Here is a 14,663-nt window from a genome sequence, read left to right as displayed (position 1 = left end):
TTTCTGCCAATACTATTTTGATTATATTTTATACATGAAATAACAAGGCCGTACATTGCCTTAACATTTTTTAGTTTTTGCTTCATTGTTAGAATTAAATTAGTATTATTTGTTAATTCAATGTAAACTGATGTGTGGGACAAGAGTCACATGACATAGAGCCAACCCACTTTTGATCTTTCGGTATTTATTGAGGTGTTGCGTCGCACGGACAGATAACGTAGCTTTCATTGCGACAGGAAACTTTTATATGTGGTTACGCTGTCATTACATATAATTATTATTAGTACACTGAAATTTTCATCGAGGCCTACGTGGACTAAAGTTTTTGGTTTACCCACCAACAATAAAATGGAAAGGTGAGTAATTAACACTACAAATGGGACTATTAACAAGAAACGAGAACATTATAGCCATAATGCCAGTTATTTTCCTCAGTCTAATTAGAGAAAATTGTTTTAGATTGTTTGCGCTTTGTGTATAGTCTTCGTCCAGAAATGTGTCTAAAATCGAAATTTTTAGAATTTGAAAACCTCAATAATATTGATATACTAACCAATAGAGAGCATATATAGAAATATAGCATATACCGAAGATTAGATTTTGTACTCTTAGGCGTACATTTAAAAGTAACACCCTCCAGTTAAGCTTAGTGAAAACTGCTCAGTCCTTTGACTTTTGATGTTGTATCTTTTCCAAAATATATATATATTCATTGAGAAAAAGAAGTGATAACACATTCAGATAATTGAAAAATACGTAACATTTTGTAGTACGAAGAAATACGTTAAAACAAAATCAATGTTTGGTTGCATTACTTGTAAAAAAACAAACAAACATAATAAGTAACACTGTTCACCATGATAACTCATCTTACAAAAATGTTTTTGTCACGTAAGGTCAAAAATTCTCTTTTAAGCAACGATTTGCACTGGGTATTACCAGAATTTAATCTTTCATTGGCTTGACACAATGACTCTTTCAAGTCATGGTGATTGTGATAATGATTGTAAAGTCCGTTCAGAGCAACGGTCTTTCAAAGCTTGTTTTTGTGGTTGAGGAGACACTCAAAATGTATATGTAACATAGTATAACATTTTTAATATTACTAAATTAATTAGGGAATGGTGACGATGAGAAAATGCCAGATTTTGAGTAGAAGACCTGGAGAGTGCCCCAAGTGGAGGAGTTCAAGTATCTCGGGGTCTTGTTCGCGAGTGATGGGAGAAGGGAGCCGGAGATCGACAGACGGATTGGGGCTGCAGCTGCAGTAATGCGGACGCTGCACCGGTCCGTCGTGGTGAAGAGGGAGCTGAGTGTAAAAGCGAAGCTCTCAATTTACCGGTCGATCTACGTCCCTACCCTCACCTATGGCCACGAGCTGTGGGTAGTGACCGAAAGAACGAGATCGCGGATACAAGCGGCAGAAATGAGCTTCCTCCGAAGGGTGGCTGGCCTCTCCGTTAGAGATAGGGTGAGAAGTTCGGCCATCCGGGAGGGGCTCAGAGTAGAGCAGCTGCTGCTCCACATCGAAAGGAGCCAGCTGAGGTGGTTCGGGCATCTGACAAGGATGCCCCCTGGGCGCCTCCTGGGTGAGGTGTTCCAGGCATGTCCCACCGGGAGGAGGCCCCGGGGCAGGCCCAGGACACGCTGGAGAGATTATATCTCTCGGCTGGCCTGGGAACGCCTTGGTATTCCCCCGGACAAGCTGGAGGAGGTGGCTGGGGAGAGGGAGGTCTGGGCCTCTTTGCTTAGGCTGCTGCCCCCGCGACCCGGCCTCGGATAAAGCGGATGAAGATGGATGGATGGAATTAGGGAATGTGTATTACACACAGTGGATTATTGCTTGTGTTTTTTAACTATAGTGTTAATTACAGTACCGTAATTTGCACTGTGAATTTTATAATTTAGAACTTAGAGATAGTTTATTAGTAAATAAACATTAACGAGGGCTGTGTTAGTTAGCGCTTTTATGTCCAAAAATCTAAATGCTACCTGTTATGTTGTTGGCATAGAAAAAGTCACCAAAAAGATTTTTTGGCATCAATCACTAGAGTGTGGGTACTTCGAGTGCCCCAAAATGTTTTCTGAAGTCTATTAAAATTTAATGAAGAGTTCACATTTCATATGTTATTGTTGATCAGTATTGCAAGGTTGATCTCAGTATAACAGATATGTTCATATGTTTTTTTTTTCTTTGTACTAATTTTAATTTGTCTCAACATTTCAGGACCTGCACTTTTTCAGTTTTTGGAAAGGCAAGTAATTTGACAAACAATAATGTGATAATAATATACACTTACAGCACAATAAAGGTATGATGTGTTAATGTCACTGTTCTCTTTTACATTAAAAGGCACGGACAATTTCAAAACCCCTGACAAATATATTAGAGGTCATTCACAAGTATGCTGAACCCGGGACCAGTCTAAAGACCTACAGTGTTCACAAAGTGCATGGCTTTTGGGAAAATGTCTCAAGAGATTTGGGAGTGCCTAATACATGTCTTAATAGGAAAAAAATTGTCAAGGCAGTCCTGCAGTATGAAAAGGTAAGCAATGTTTTTTTAGTATTTATATTTAGTCCATTTAAAAAATACTTTAAAAAAAGAACAGCTCTTTCTTTGTTAGAACTTCCTGTAATAAAAATTATTATGCAAAAATCAAATATTTTTACAGACCACATCAGGGGTAGAGGGTCCCTTGCTACAGACTGATTTTCCTACTGCAGAGACAACACTTGGAGATGATTTTCCTTCCATTGTAAGCAATGTGTCATACACTTACTGTCCGATTTAAAAATTTGAAGCCATCATGACAACCTTATCCAGCCATTGTAGTTATCCTGCTTTTTAGATAAAAATAAAACAAATTCACTCCAAAATGTCATCTTGAAAATAATTTAAATCTTGAAAAAGAGTAATAATGAGTCATATGGAGAGCAAGAAAGTAGATTACAATAGACTTCTCAGCAGGTAAACACATATGAAAGCAAGCCACCAAACCATGAGGTGTAGAGCCTTAAGCACCCACAGGAGAGCCACACAAAGACCTGAGTGTCACATCTGACCACCATTTTAAAGGAGTAACCAACTCATCCTCCTGCTGCTGACTAAATTTTCACTCCATGTCTTCCACTCTTCTAATTTCTCCATTTGAGCTTGTTATTGCCCAATCAAGTTCCAAAATCTGAATCAGAAGATTACTTTTTCATTTACAATAATTAGAGTAATATATTCCTTTAATGAATATTTTTTTCCCTTATAAAACCTTCATTACATAGTGATTTTTTTCAAAATATTGTGTAACAATGTGTTTTAACAAAGACATACAGAAATTTCAGTCTAATTGTTATGTTTTAATTAATTTGTGATTCGTTAGAGTGAGGAAGACATTGTTGCGCCAAAGTCTCCACAAGCTGTAGGAAATGTACCTTTACCTTCAAGATACGAGGTAATTATTTGTATTTTATTCAGTATTACATTGTGATGCTTTGGAAAAACATTAATTTGTAAAGAAACGAAATTGCTTTCTCTTCACAGGATGCACTTCAAAAAACTGCAGAGAGCGGCATCCATACCCCAGACACACAATCCCTCGAGAGTGACTCTAAATCTTCGTCTTCAAATGCAAATGCTAAGGTAATTTCATAACTTTCACTGTTTTTAATACAAAACAGAGAAAGAAAACACAGAGTTTATATGTTTGTTAAACACTATCATGCAATTATTATATTTAAAATTTCAAGTGTTTTGAACAGTAATCCAAAGTTTAAATTTAAAGTTAAAATCTTTTTGTGATGATCTTTTGAGGTAAAATAAATATTTCTTAGTCATATTCACTTACTAAGACAAATTTACTAAGAGATTGTGAAACTTGTCCTATGGGTTCGTTAGTGAAATTGTAACATAATGATGCTGTTGGATTTTCATAGAGACACTGTAGTGACAAACATTGAAAGTTTTTATATATTTTTTAAAAATGTATATCTGATTGTTGCAGAGGAATGAATCAGATGAATCAGCTAAAGTCAACACAGACAGTAGCAGTTCTGAAGACAAATTTTTCACATCTGGTTTGCCACAGCAGAAAACTTTCTTTTTCATAAATGAGAATGAATGGAAGGAGTTACGGCAACATCAGTTAGGAAGACATTTTAAAGGACTGCAGTGGACAAATATAATTGCCAGTGGAATCAGAACACTTAACCCGTACTGCAGTTTTGGATTTCGGAGACACAGTGTGAAAAAACTCTCTTCAAGATCAAAGGCACCAGTTTTCAGGTTTATGGGGTACTGCAGATTTCAGGACTGCCCTGTCACTGTGGCTGTGGTGGTTTATGACGAAGAGACACTGAAAGCAGAAGTCGTTTTCAAAGGAGGTGAGGTCTGCCATAATAATAAAGAGCTGAAAAGGCGGCCTGTGCGTGCACAAGCACGTGAAAGTGCTGGAGAACTCCTCAAAAACAAATTACCAAGGAGCTTGTACTTGGAGTCTTTACAGAAAGTGCCACAAAAGGTGATCCAATCTGGAAACAGAGATGATGCTCCAACAAAAGAAGTGTTGAAAAACATTGCATGGTCTGAAAGAAAAGCCAGTAGAGCAGATCCCAACGAGTTGATTAGCTTACAAAAGATAATTCAACAGTATCAGGACACTGAAAAGGACGTACTGCAGAAGATTCTGATGCATCCAAAGGGCATAATGCTGTGGTCTAAGAAAACCTTGTCAGTTTTTCATCAAAGATGCAAAGAAGACATTGTGTACTTTGATGCCACTGGAAGTATAATAAGAAAAGAAAGTGCTGGAACGCCACCTTACTATGTGTATGAGTTGGTTGTCAGAAACCCATCCAAAGGTGCTTCTCCTCTTCCAGTTGCTACATATGTCACATGTGACCACACTGCAGCCTCTGTGACATACTTCTTGCAAGCCTTTCAGACTGATCTGGTAAGAGCATTTGGTAATCGGGCATACAACAGGCCTGTCATGTTCATGTGTGATGGATCCCTGGTACTCCTCCGATCCATTTCCATGACATTCTGCAGAACAAGTCTAGAGGATCTGCTGCAGAAGTACTATGTCTTACTCACTGGCCAGCATTCAGCACAGCAATTCAACATTCCCATTCTTCATCGATGTCTGAGCCATGTCATGAAAAATGCCAAGGACCTTTGTAAAAAACAGTGAGTACATTTATATGAATAATTAAAAAAAAGAATACAAGATTTGTAATGTAAAGGTCCTACTAACAGTGATTTCATTTGTTCATTTTCCCAGCATTCCAGAGAACTACAGGCTTGGAATGCATGTGTTTGGGCTCCTTGCATGCTGTGATAACTTAAAAGATATGGATGATGTTGTCCATAGTGCAGCAATAGTGTTTTGCAGTCCTTGTAGTGGAAGGAACGTAACAAAACACTACAACAACTTGAAAATCCTTATGCAAAAACGGGGAACCCTGGATTTGGATGAAAAGACTGTGATTGCTGAAGATTACAAGGTTAGCTAAGATTTATTTTTTAAGTAACCATATTAATAACTTTTTTACTTGTGTCTGTCCCAAATGAATTAATGAATTCACATTATTTTAAAAAATATATATTTTAAACCAAAATAACATTTTGTATAATTAATTTTTCTTTGGTTTGATAACTTGCTGAATACAGATATATATCTGTTTTACAGACTGACGTTCAGAATGCCCCCTTGAAGACCCATTTCCAGGCAATTGTTGACAATGCAACACTGGACTGTGAGGGCGAAAGAAACATCTTTCATGCACCCAAATTTATTGCCGGTCTGGTAAATCACCTTCTACCACATGCAACTTTGTGGTCATCAATGATGCTCGGTACGTTTTTTTATTTGTTGTATTACTTTCTTAAATTGTCAGTTATTCATAAATGTAAATGTGCTAAATGTTTAATTATCTATTTTGATTATGTTTTTGAATTACTTGTATTCTCCTTAGGGGATCTTGGACGTCATGGTACTGGTCCTGCTTACCAGCAGCTCAGTAAACTCTATGATGACATTCAGCAATCCAAGAACCAGGTATCATAGCGAGAAGAATAAGTGAAAAAGAAACATAAATTGTACATAAATTTACAATCCATAGATACTGACTTAAACAATGTACTATTGCATTTAAGAATTTTACACAAGACAATAGGACCCAAGGAATCATGGAGAAAAGCCAGTGGGATTTGAAAAAAATCCGTATCCAGAGAAGGAGACTGACAAGGCTTGATGACTTTGTGGAAATTTATCAAAAAATGCACGATGCCCTCCTGCTTGAATATGCAGACATGAAAAAATCAAGACAAAAGGTATGAATAACTTCCTAATAATGAAAAATGTGTTTCATACAACTAGAACAAGAAACTAAGAAAAAGTGAAAACATTTGGCTATGACTATAGAATTAATAAGAGATGATAAAATAAGTAAGCACTAAAAGTATGTATGTGTAATCAACAGTCTTTTCGCGTGGAAATGGAGAAATGGAAAGACAAACGCATTAAACGAAAAGGTGTGTACGTGTCACCGTTAGTGACAGAACTGCCAGTGAAGAAAAAGAAAACTGAGGTAAGTCATCATGTTCCCATTATTTTCAATAATTACACCTTGTGATGTCCTCCCGATTGCCACACTCCTTTTGTCCTCTGGGGTAAAGCGTCTGCTTTGACTATTTATAAAGCATGAATTATAAATTATCATCCGTCTCCATGTTTCAATGTTTGATCAAACTGTATTACAACTGATTACCTGAAATCTTTATGTGTTTTGACATTGTATTACACCTAGGCATGGGCCTTAGTGAACCCCTGCTTTAATGCCAAAAAATGCATGTCCATAGGTGACATAAGTGCAGGAGGAAGCTCAGGTTTTTTGCTTTTTGCTGGTCACACCATGTACAGCTTCGTTTTCAGCAGTTGTAGGCCAAGGGCATTTGAATTAAACAAGCTTTCAAGGCTGATTATTGTCTTTTGGAGACCTACTGTATTAAGCACAGCTCGCGTGCCCTGACTGCAGGCAAGCCAGTTTGCAATCATACATTAGCATGTTCTCTGTACAGCTGGACCGGGCATCACATACTGCCCGTGTTTTTATCTCATAGTTCCTCTGTCCAACATTACATCCCAAGTAAACAGAGTCCTTTAAGGGGACTAGGCACTCATACACAGTCATATCAGTTCCTGTGTGGTACACCAACAGCAGGACAGATGCTCACTCGTTACATACGTCTCACATCAGAACAAGTTTGTCTCATTCATGACCATATTCTTTTGTATATTATATTCTATTATATAAAGTCATTCAAAAATGTTATCTGTTAACAGTTAAAAGGGAAGAAGACTGTTCAAACCTTTAAACAGGAACAGCACCAACAATATGATGCTCATCAAAACCAGGTATTGTTAGAGATGTTTTTAATGTCTACATTTATCTTTTGTGTGTTATTGTCATAAATGACTCTGAAAATTGACATGTGTCTATCTTTGTAGGATGAGCGCCAGGAACAAATAGCCGTTTGCCAAAAAATAGCAACATACATGGCTAATAAAGCATCGGTCACAGTATGGAAAGGAGATTTATGTGCCTTCAAAGTGGATGCAATTGTTAATGCAGCTAATGAAAGTCTCTCTCACATGGGTGGACTTGCAAAGGCACTGTCTGCTACTGGAGGACGCACTATCCAAGCAGAGAGTGATCTCTTCATTGCCAAAAATGGCAAATTACAGGCTGGACAAGTTGCAGTTACCACAGCAGGCAAACTACCTTGCATGAAGCTGATTCATTTGGTAGGCCCGTGTCTGCAGAATGACCCCACAGTGCACATGATAACCCATGCAAAGAAGCTTTTAAAAAAAAGGTATTTTGAACGTCATGACATGTGCAGAAGAGCACAAATTTTCCTCTGTTGCCATTCCAGCAGTGAGCTCTGGAATATTCAACTTTCCAGTCTCAATTTGTGCTGATGTTGTAGTCACCACAATCAAAAAGTACATTGAACATAAGAACCCCACAAGTCCTCCATTTGAAATACACCTGGTAAACAACGATGATCCAACCGTGAAGGAAATGGAAAGGGCCTTCAAAGAGATCCTTTTGGAGCCACTCTCTGATGTCAGGAGGACAGTGAGTACACCCAAATTTTCCTTAATAAAAAAATTACTTAAAATGATCACAGCAGTAACAAATATTTTCTTTTAAATTCAACCCACAAATCAAGGGGCCAGAGGATTCTCCATCTACACTGGAAAGGACAGAGCACCTTGAGAGAAACACAACCGGTCCGACAAAGGACACTGCATCACAGGTGATGTTTCACAAACAAACTCTAATTCATTAACTATGTCATCTGTTTGAAAAACCAAGTTTGTTTGTACATATTTTTGTAATTATGTATTAGATTTTATTATATGTATGTGTAGATGAATGAAAAATAACAGACCACAGAAAAATTACAAATGTCAGTACAATAATAAATGTAACTTTTACATGTTACTGGCCTTAATATTATAAAAACAACAGTAACTGACTCAATTTTTAATTTCTTAATGTAGTTTAACATCTCAAATAAATTACATTAAAATCTATGTCAAATTTGGAGATGTTTTCATGTTGTTGCATTAGGTACATAAAATACTTTTAAAAATTAGATTTAAAACCGTTGTAATTGATTAAAATGAATGTTCTCATAAGAAGAATTATTTGAATTTAGTTACTGTTGTCTTGTTGAAACACAGGTCGCATATTTGTGGAAACAACAGGAAACGGAAGTTGTTGTTTCTGTGGTCCCATCTCAGATTAGAGGTAACAACTTTGTCATACGTCACAGTGAGTTCCTGACCCTTAGACCACACAGCTGGCTTGTTGGAGAGGTATGTAATCCAGTTATTTAAAAAAAAAGAAGAAAAGTACTGCATAAGGTTAACGTTAAAGCTGGGGCAGAACATTAGTTGTTCCCTACACATTCAGTAAGTACTGCTTTAGATCGACATTCCAGGCATATCCTCATGACTGAATACTGAGTATACGTAAGTATAAAAAATCTTTATTAAAGATTGTATTACAAAAATTTATCATGTTTACAAAGTAATAAAAGGTTATTTATTATACTCCTCAGGTCATTGAAAGTCTCCTGCACCACTGGGCCATTCGGCTAAATCTGGGGAATAATATCTACATTATGAACCACTACACGAGCGGTGTGATCCTCTATGGAGAGAGAGAACTAATCAGGAGACAAAGCTTGTCCAAGGTAAAAAAATTTTTTATATATTCTAGAATTAATTTTTTAAACGTTAATTAATGTCTCAAAATGGAAAAAGTATTGTTGAAAATATGTAATTAATTCCTAATATGTCACAGGTGAACTTTGACAACTACAGAGCCATTTTATCCTTTGTGAACATTGGAAATATACATTGGAAGTTTCTGGTTAGTACGAGCAGCATTTCTGTGAAAACAGTTTGTTTCAATAACACATTATTGATAATTTATGTACTTTTTATATTTATATATCTATCGCAGTACATAAATGCAGATGACAGCTGTCTGTATTTGGTCGATCCTTCAAGAAACTCTTTGGAGCAGGAAGAGTCTGACCGTGCAGCCAAAAGATTCCGGTAAATATACGTTATTACATTTATATAATAACATGAAATATTAGAAAAGTGACAGGAGGACTTAGGAGGTCTTTTTCTAAAGGTGAACGTATGGTTGTAGATTAAAGTTTAATAAAATCTGTGGTTATCAGTTCCTTAAAGAATTTTAAAAAATAATTCAAAATTACTCACGTATGTAATTTTAAATAATAAAAAAAAACACTGACAGTGTCTAAGCAGTGATACATTTGAGACAGTTAACATTTCTAGATTTAAAAGAACGTGTTAATAATTTTGATACTTCATCTAACATAATCTAGAGCACAGGGCTTTCTGACACACCATTAAAAACAGTGATATGTACTATATGTGTCTTTTTCTGTGTGACTTATCTTTCATTTGTATATAAATGTGATGTATGTTATGTTCACAAAGTGAATACTTCAAAATGAGGAGGACATGCTACAACAAAACAGACTGGGTGAATGTGAGACTTCGAGGAGGAGTACTGACACATCCATTTCAACGGGATGGTTCTAGCTGTGGAGTAATGGTCATCATGGTATGGTACCATATTAACTCAATCATATTTTTCTGTAAAATTAGATAAGAAGATGGGGTGGGGGAAGTTAAAATAATCTTAAAAGGTTAAATTGTGTAAACAGGAAGTGTAACATTTGCAGATTTTTTCAATTACATTTTTTTTATTTTTTATTTCAGATGGCCAAAGAAGTAATGGAAGCATTCCCAAATAAACCAAAAATGACATTTTTGACGACAAAAAAAGAGATGGCCCAGGCACGAAGGACATTTGCACAGACAATACTTGAGGCCTCCGGTGTGTAATATCTTCTTCAAATGGACATATTTATTTGTGTCAAACTGATGAACACTAACATATATATATATGTTAAGTCTTAGTATTTGACAGTGACAACAACTGTGCCATGTGTGCAACAGCGAAACCACCTAATCCAGGACCCTCCATCACTGACTGGGTATAGTATTTTTAAAAATAGTTTTATGTTATCTACAACAAAGTATTTGACTCTGTGTCTTTAAGGATTGTAATTGATTATTTATGGAATGTGTTTATGAAAGTTCATTTGTTTTTGTTTACAGATCCAGTGTGATAACTGCAACCGCTGGTTCCATTCTGAATGCCTGGACATGACAAATGAACAGCTCAGCAGTGCTCAGAAGACAGAGTGGAAGTGTGTGCTTTGTGTAACATAATTCCACATGCAGTGAAAGCTACTTGAATAATCTGCTTATAGTTGTTATTGTTGTTTTGAGGAACACATGTGTAAAACACAATGTGTATAACATTCTTGCTTTGTGCACGTACTTTAAGTATTTCCTTTTTGATTTTTTGGGTTGATTTGTGTGATGACAGATAATGAATAACAATATATCTAAACTGTGTAGTAGTAATATGAGAAATCAGTAATCTGAGAAATGTAATTTCTCACCCTGACCGGTTGAGGCAGATGGCCGCCCCTCCCTGAGCCTGGTTCTGCCGGAGGTTTCTTCCTGTTAAAAGGGAGTTTTTCCTTCCCACTGTTGCTCATAGGGGGTCATATGATTGTTGGGTTTTTCTCTGTATGTATTATTGTAAGGTTTAACGTATTATGTAAGTGCCGTAAGGTGACTATTGTTGTGATTAAGCACTGAATAAATAATGTCTAAAACTAAAGTTGCTACTTGAGGTGGTGTGTGAATGACATTTTGAAAAATTTTAATTGTGTGTGGAAAGAAATTTCTTGTAGCAAATAATTCAATGAACTCATTTTGTTCGGTAATGGATTAGGATTTAATTTGATCAGAAAGCAATACAATAATTTTTGCTGTGGATGACAGGGTGCAGAGTGGCGACAGCCTAGAGTCAGAATCCAGTGAAATATCTGCGTCACCTCTTACAGTTTTCCTGTAATCTGAGCTCAAAGATGAGAATATATAGAGTACAGTAGAGTAAATTGTGCAAAGTTTACTATCAATTTTTTCAAAAACCGTACAGTAATTTTTGCTGTGGACCACAGGGTGAAGAGTGGCGACAGCCTAAAGTCAGAATCCAGTGAGATATCTGCGTCACCTCTTACAGTTTTCCTGTAATCGGAGCTCAAAGATGAGAATATATAGAGTATAGTACAGTAAATTGTGCAAAGTTTACTATCAATTTTCTCAAAATCCGTACAGTAATTTTGGCTGTGGATCACAGGGGGAAAAGTGGAGATTAACCAAAACTGGGAGTGGATTGTGAAGTAATGTAGTGTCAGGACAGAAAACACTGCGTTTCTAAGCCAGTCGGCACCGATACCGTAATATGCGTAAGGAGTAGTGCAACAACATTTTAGGTGGCGGCTGGCGGTGCGGCTAGCTTGACTGTGACTTCGTAAGTGAGGGCTCACTTGACCGCAGTCCAACCACGTCAGGTAACCCATGAATCGAAGTGAAATATTCTGTTTGCCCTCTAAGGACCCAACCTGCAATTGTTTTGTTGTGAAGTAGCCTGTCAGAAAACTGCACATGACAAACTTTGCCAGCTTGCCCCTCCATCCATCCATATGGATAAACAAAAAAACGACACATTTAAATGTAACCTAAACCAGTTTAGGCAACCCCACTCTCCATCAATTCCGACCTTTTTGCATACACTATTGAAATATCACGTTATGCTATAGGCTACATGCCGTTAAGCAGAGGGCTCTTTTGAGCCCATTTTTCGTTACAAATTTTAGGATGATCTCACGGAAATCTGTGAATAAATACAAAGTTTCAAACTGAAGTCAGTGACGGGAAGACATCACACTTTTTAGAGATGGAACTGCAGAAAAACCTAAAACCTTGCCATGATTATGAATAATAGAATTATGGACGTTTCTCCGTTTTTGTGGATTAGCCTTTCCATAACTAACGTCAACTACTGTCCTATTTTGGTAAGATTGAAATTAATGTCTTTGACTGTCTTTAGTAGGTGTCTCCTGTGAGAAAGTTAGAACATCGTCCAACTGTCTAAAGATGCAGTCTTTAGCCTAACTGGTTGTTACTGACTCAGCGATGCTTGCAGACATTTACGCACTGTGTTGTGACCTGATTGTGACAGAACAGTGACGTTGTTATTGGTAGTTTGAAGGGTACGGTGTTGGGGTGGTGCATGTTAAAAGTTTTGAGAAGCACTGGTTAGACATGTTTAATTTTTTTGGTGTAACATATTGGCAACATTAACACATTAATTTGCTAAAGGAAAAATAGGCAGTTCCCAATTGCCTGTGAAAACGACCATTCTGCCCTGTTCTTGTAATGACCACAGTCAGTCTTATTCGTTCTCATACATTTTGGTCTATTTATTTACTAATTCAGCAAGCATAATGCCTAGGAAAGAGAAGCTGAGAAAGGAGAAAGAAAGGGATCTACAACAGGCAGCCCAGGGAAGCAGTTCTCTGCTCTCCTGGATGAAAGCAAAGGAAAATGAAGATGAAAGGTCAGAGTCAAGGGCAGAGTCAGGTTCTATTTTAATGTTTTAATGTAACCTGCTCCTTGCAGTTAATTCTATTGAAAAATCTTAAAAGCTGTTCACACTTAGTTTTTAATGAACTTAATCAGCAGGCATTGAGCTAACTATTATTTTGTACCTACGAAAGTTATTTCTATGTTACAAGACTTGCAGTATGGGTTATTATTAAAACTATCTGGTTTAAGCTTATTATTATGATAAATAATAATACTATTATTATTATTATTGTTCCATTGTAGTCAGTCACAGCAGGGAAGCAGCTCTATGCCATCTACCAGCATAGCAGAAGAGGGAGATATAGAAACAGATGAAGCCACGACCAATGCAGCAACAGGTTCAGTTAGGCCTACAGACACTGATGTAGTGCTCTCTGAAGACCACAATGAGGAAGAACAGATCGATCACATAATGTCAAAGTTAGCAGCTTTACAATACCCAACAGATCCAACACACATCCATACATTTAAAATAAAGCGCAATGACAGATACGTTTCAATGTGCTGCAATGTGGGCCCATGTCAGCCTGATATACCTTACTCAAAAACTGAGGGGAGATCATTCCAGAAACAGTGGTTTTCTGCTAATGTGTGGCTGGAATACACACTAAAACAATGCTAATTCAATGCATTGTTTTAGTTGTCGGCTTTTCCTCTCGGATGAAAAATATAAAAGCAGAACAGCCTGGACAACTGATGGCATCAGAAAGTGGAGTACTGCTCTTGAAAAAATCAAACAACACTCCAGCGCAGAGATGCACATGACAAGCATGGTTAGATGGATCAATTTCCAGAAAAAGGCCCTTCAGTCTGCATTTGATGTTTCAGACGTAAAAGGGGTGGAAGTTAGAGAGCGAGAGAGGCAGACAAACAAAGAAATCCTGACAAGATTAATTGACCTAACAGTGTATCTTGCACGTCAGGGACAAGCATTCCGAGGTCATGATGAGAGTGAGTCCAGTGATAACCGTGGCAATTTTCGTGAATTAGTCAATGTATTTCCCGCTACGATAGTGTGCTGAAAATGCATTTGGAAAAAATTGCCACAGTTAAAGCCACCAAGACAAGGCCCCAGGTGTCACTGCTTTCCAACAGAAGTCAAAATGACATCATTGCAGCACTAGGAACTTACATCAGGAAGGAGATACAACGTGAAATAAAAGAGGCTGAAATGTATTCCATTCTACTTGATGAAACCTCTGACGTTTCACACAAAGAGCAAGTGTCATTTGTTGTGCGATATTTTCATCATATGCAAATAAAGGAGAGAGTCATCGAAGTGTGCAATGTTGATACAACTACAGGCCAGGAGCTGGAGAATACAGTGTTCTTGCTTCTGCAAAAGAATGGCCTAGAGATGAAGAACATGTATGGTCAAGGCCATGATGGAGCAGCCAACATGAGTGGCACGTATAAAGGTCTCCAAGCTAGAATCCGTGCACACAATGAGAAGGCCCTCTATGTGCACTGCAAAGCCCATTGCCTCAATTTGGTACTAGTGGAGGCATCAAAGTCCAGCAAGCATTTTGTGACATTTTT

General features: G+C 37.3%; 1 protein-coding gene across 1 annotated transcript; it reads left to right on the top strand.

Annotated features, from left to right (window-relative positions):
- The first annotated feature begins 2,353 nt into the window (after positions 1 to 2,353).
- On the top strand, positions 2,354 to 11,105 carry LOC113007086 (uncharacterized). The gene is made up of 21 exons (XM_026143471.1): positions 2,354 to 2,551; positions 2,679 to 2,762; positions 3,381 to 3,452; positions 3,542 to 3,640; positions 4,002 to 5,185; positions 5,280 to 5,502; positions 5,688 to 5,853; positions 5,974 to 6,056; positions 6,155 to 6,331; positions 6,481 to 6,588; positions 7,344 to 7,415; positions 7,509 to 8,142; positions 8,237 to 8,323; positions 8,754 to 9,044; positions 9,134 to 9,268; positions 9,379 to 9,447; positions 9,541 to 9,635; positions 10,050 to 10,176; positions 10,335 to 10,452; positions 10,536 to 10,612; positions 10,737 to 11,105. Exons 5-12 carry the CDS (start codon positions 4,287 to 4,289, stop codon positions 7,980 to 7,982), a joined length of 2,202 nt encoding a protein of 733 aa, XP_025999256.1. The 5' UTR covers positions 2,354 to 2,551; positions 2,679 to 2,762; positions 3,381 to 3,452; positions 3,542 to 3,640; positions 4,002 to 4,286; the 3' UTR covers positions 7,983 to 8,142; positions 8,237 to 8,323; positions 8,754 to 9,044; positions 9,134 to 9,268; positions 9,379 to 9,447; positions 9,541 to 9,635; positions 10,050 to 10,176; positions 10,335 to 10,452; positions 10,536 to 10,612; positions 10,737 to 11,105.
- The last annotated feature ends 3,558 nt before the right edge of the window (positions 11,106 to 14,663 follow it).

This window comes from Astatotilapia calliptera, chromosome 2, assembly GCF_900246225.1.
Source record: "Astatotilapia calliptera chromosome 2, fAstCal1.2, whole genome shotgun sequence".
Classification (NCBI taxonomy): Eukaryota; Metazoa; Chordata; class Actinopteri; order Cichliformes; family Cichlidae; genus Astatotilapia; species Astatotilapia calliptera.
Note: the sequence above shows the minus strand (reverse complement) of the source record. Positions and strands in the feature narration are given on the sequence as shown.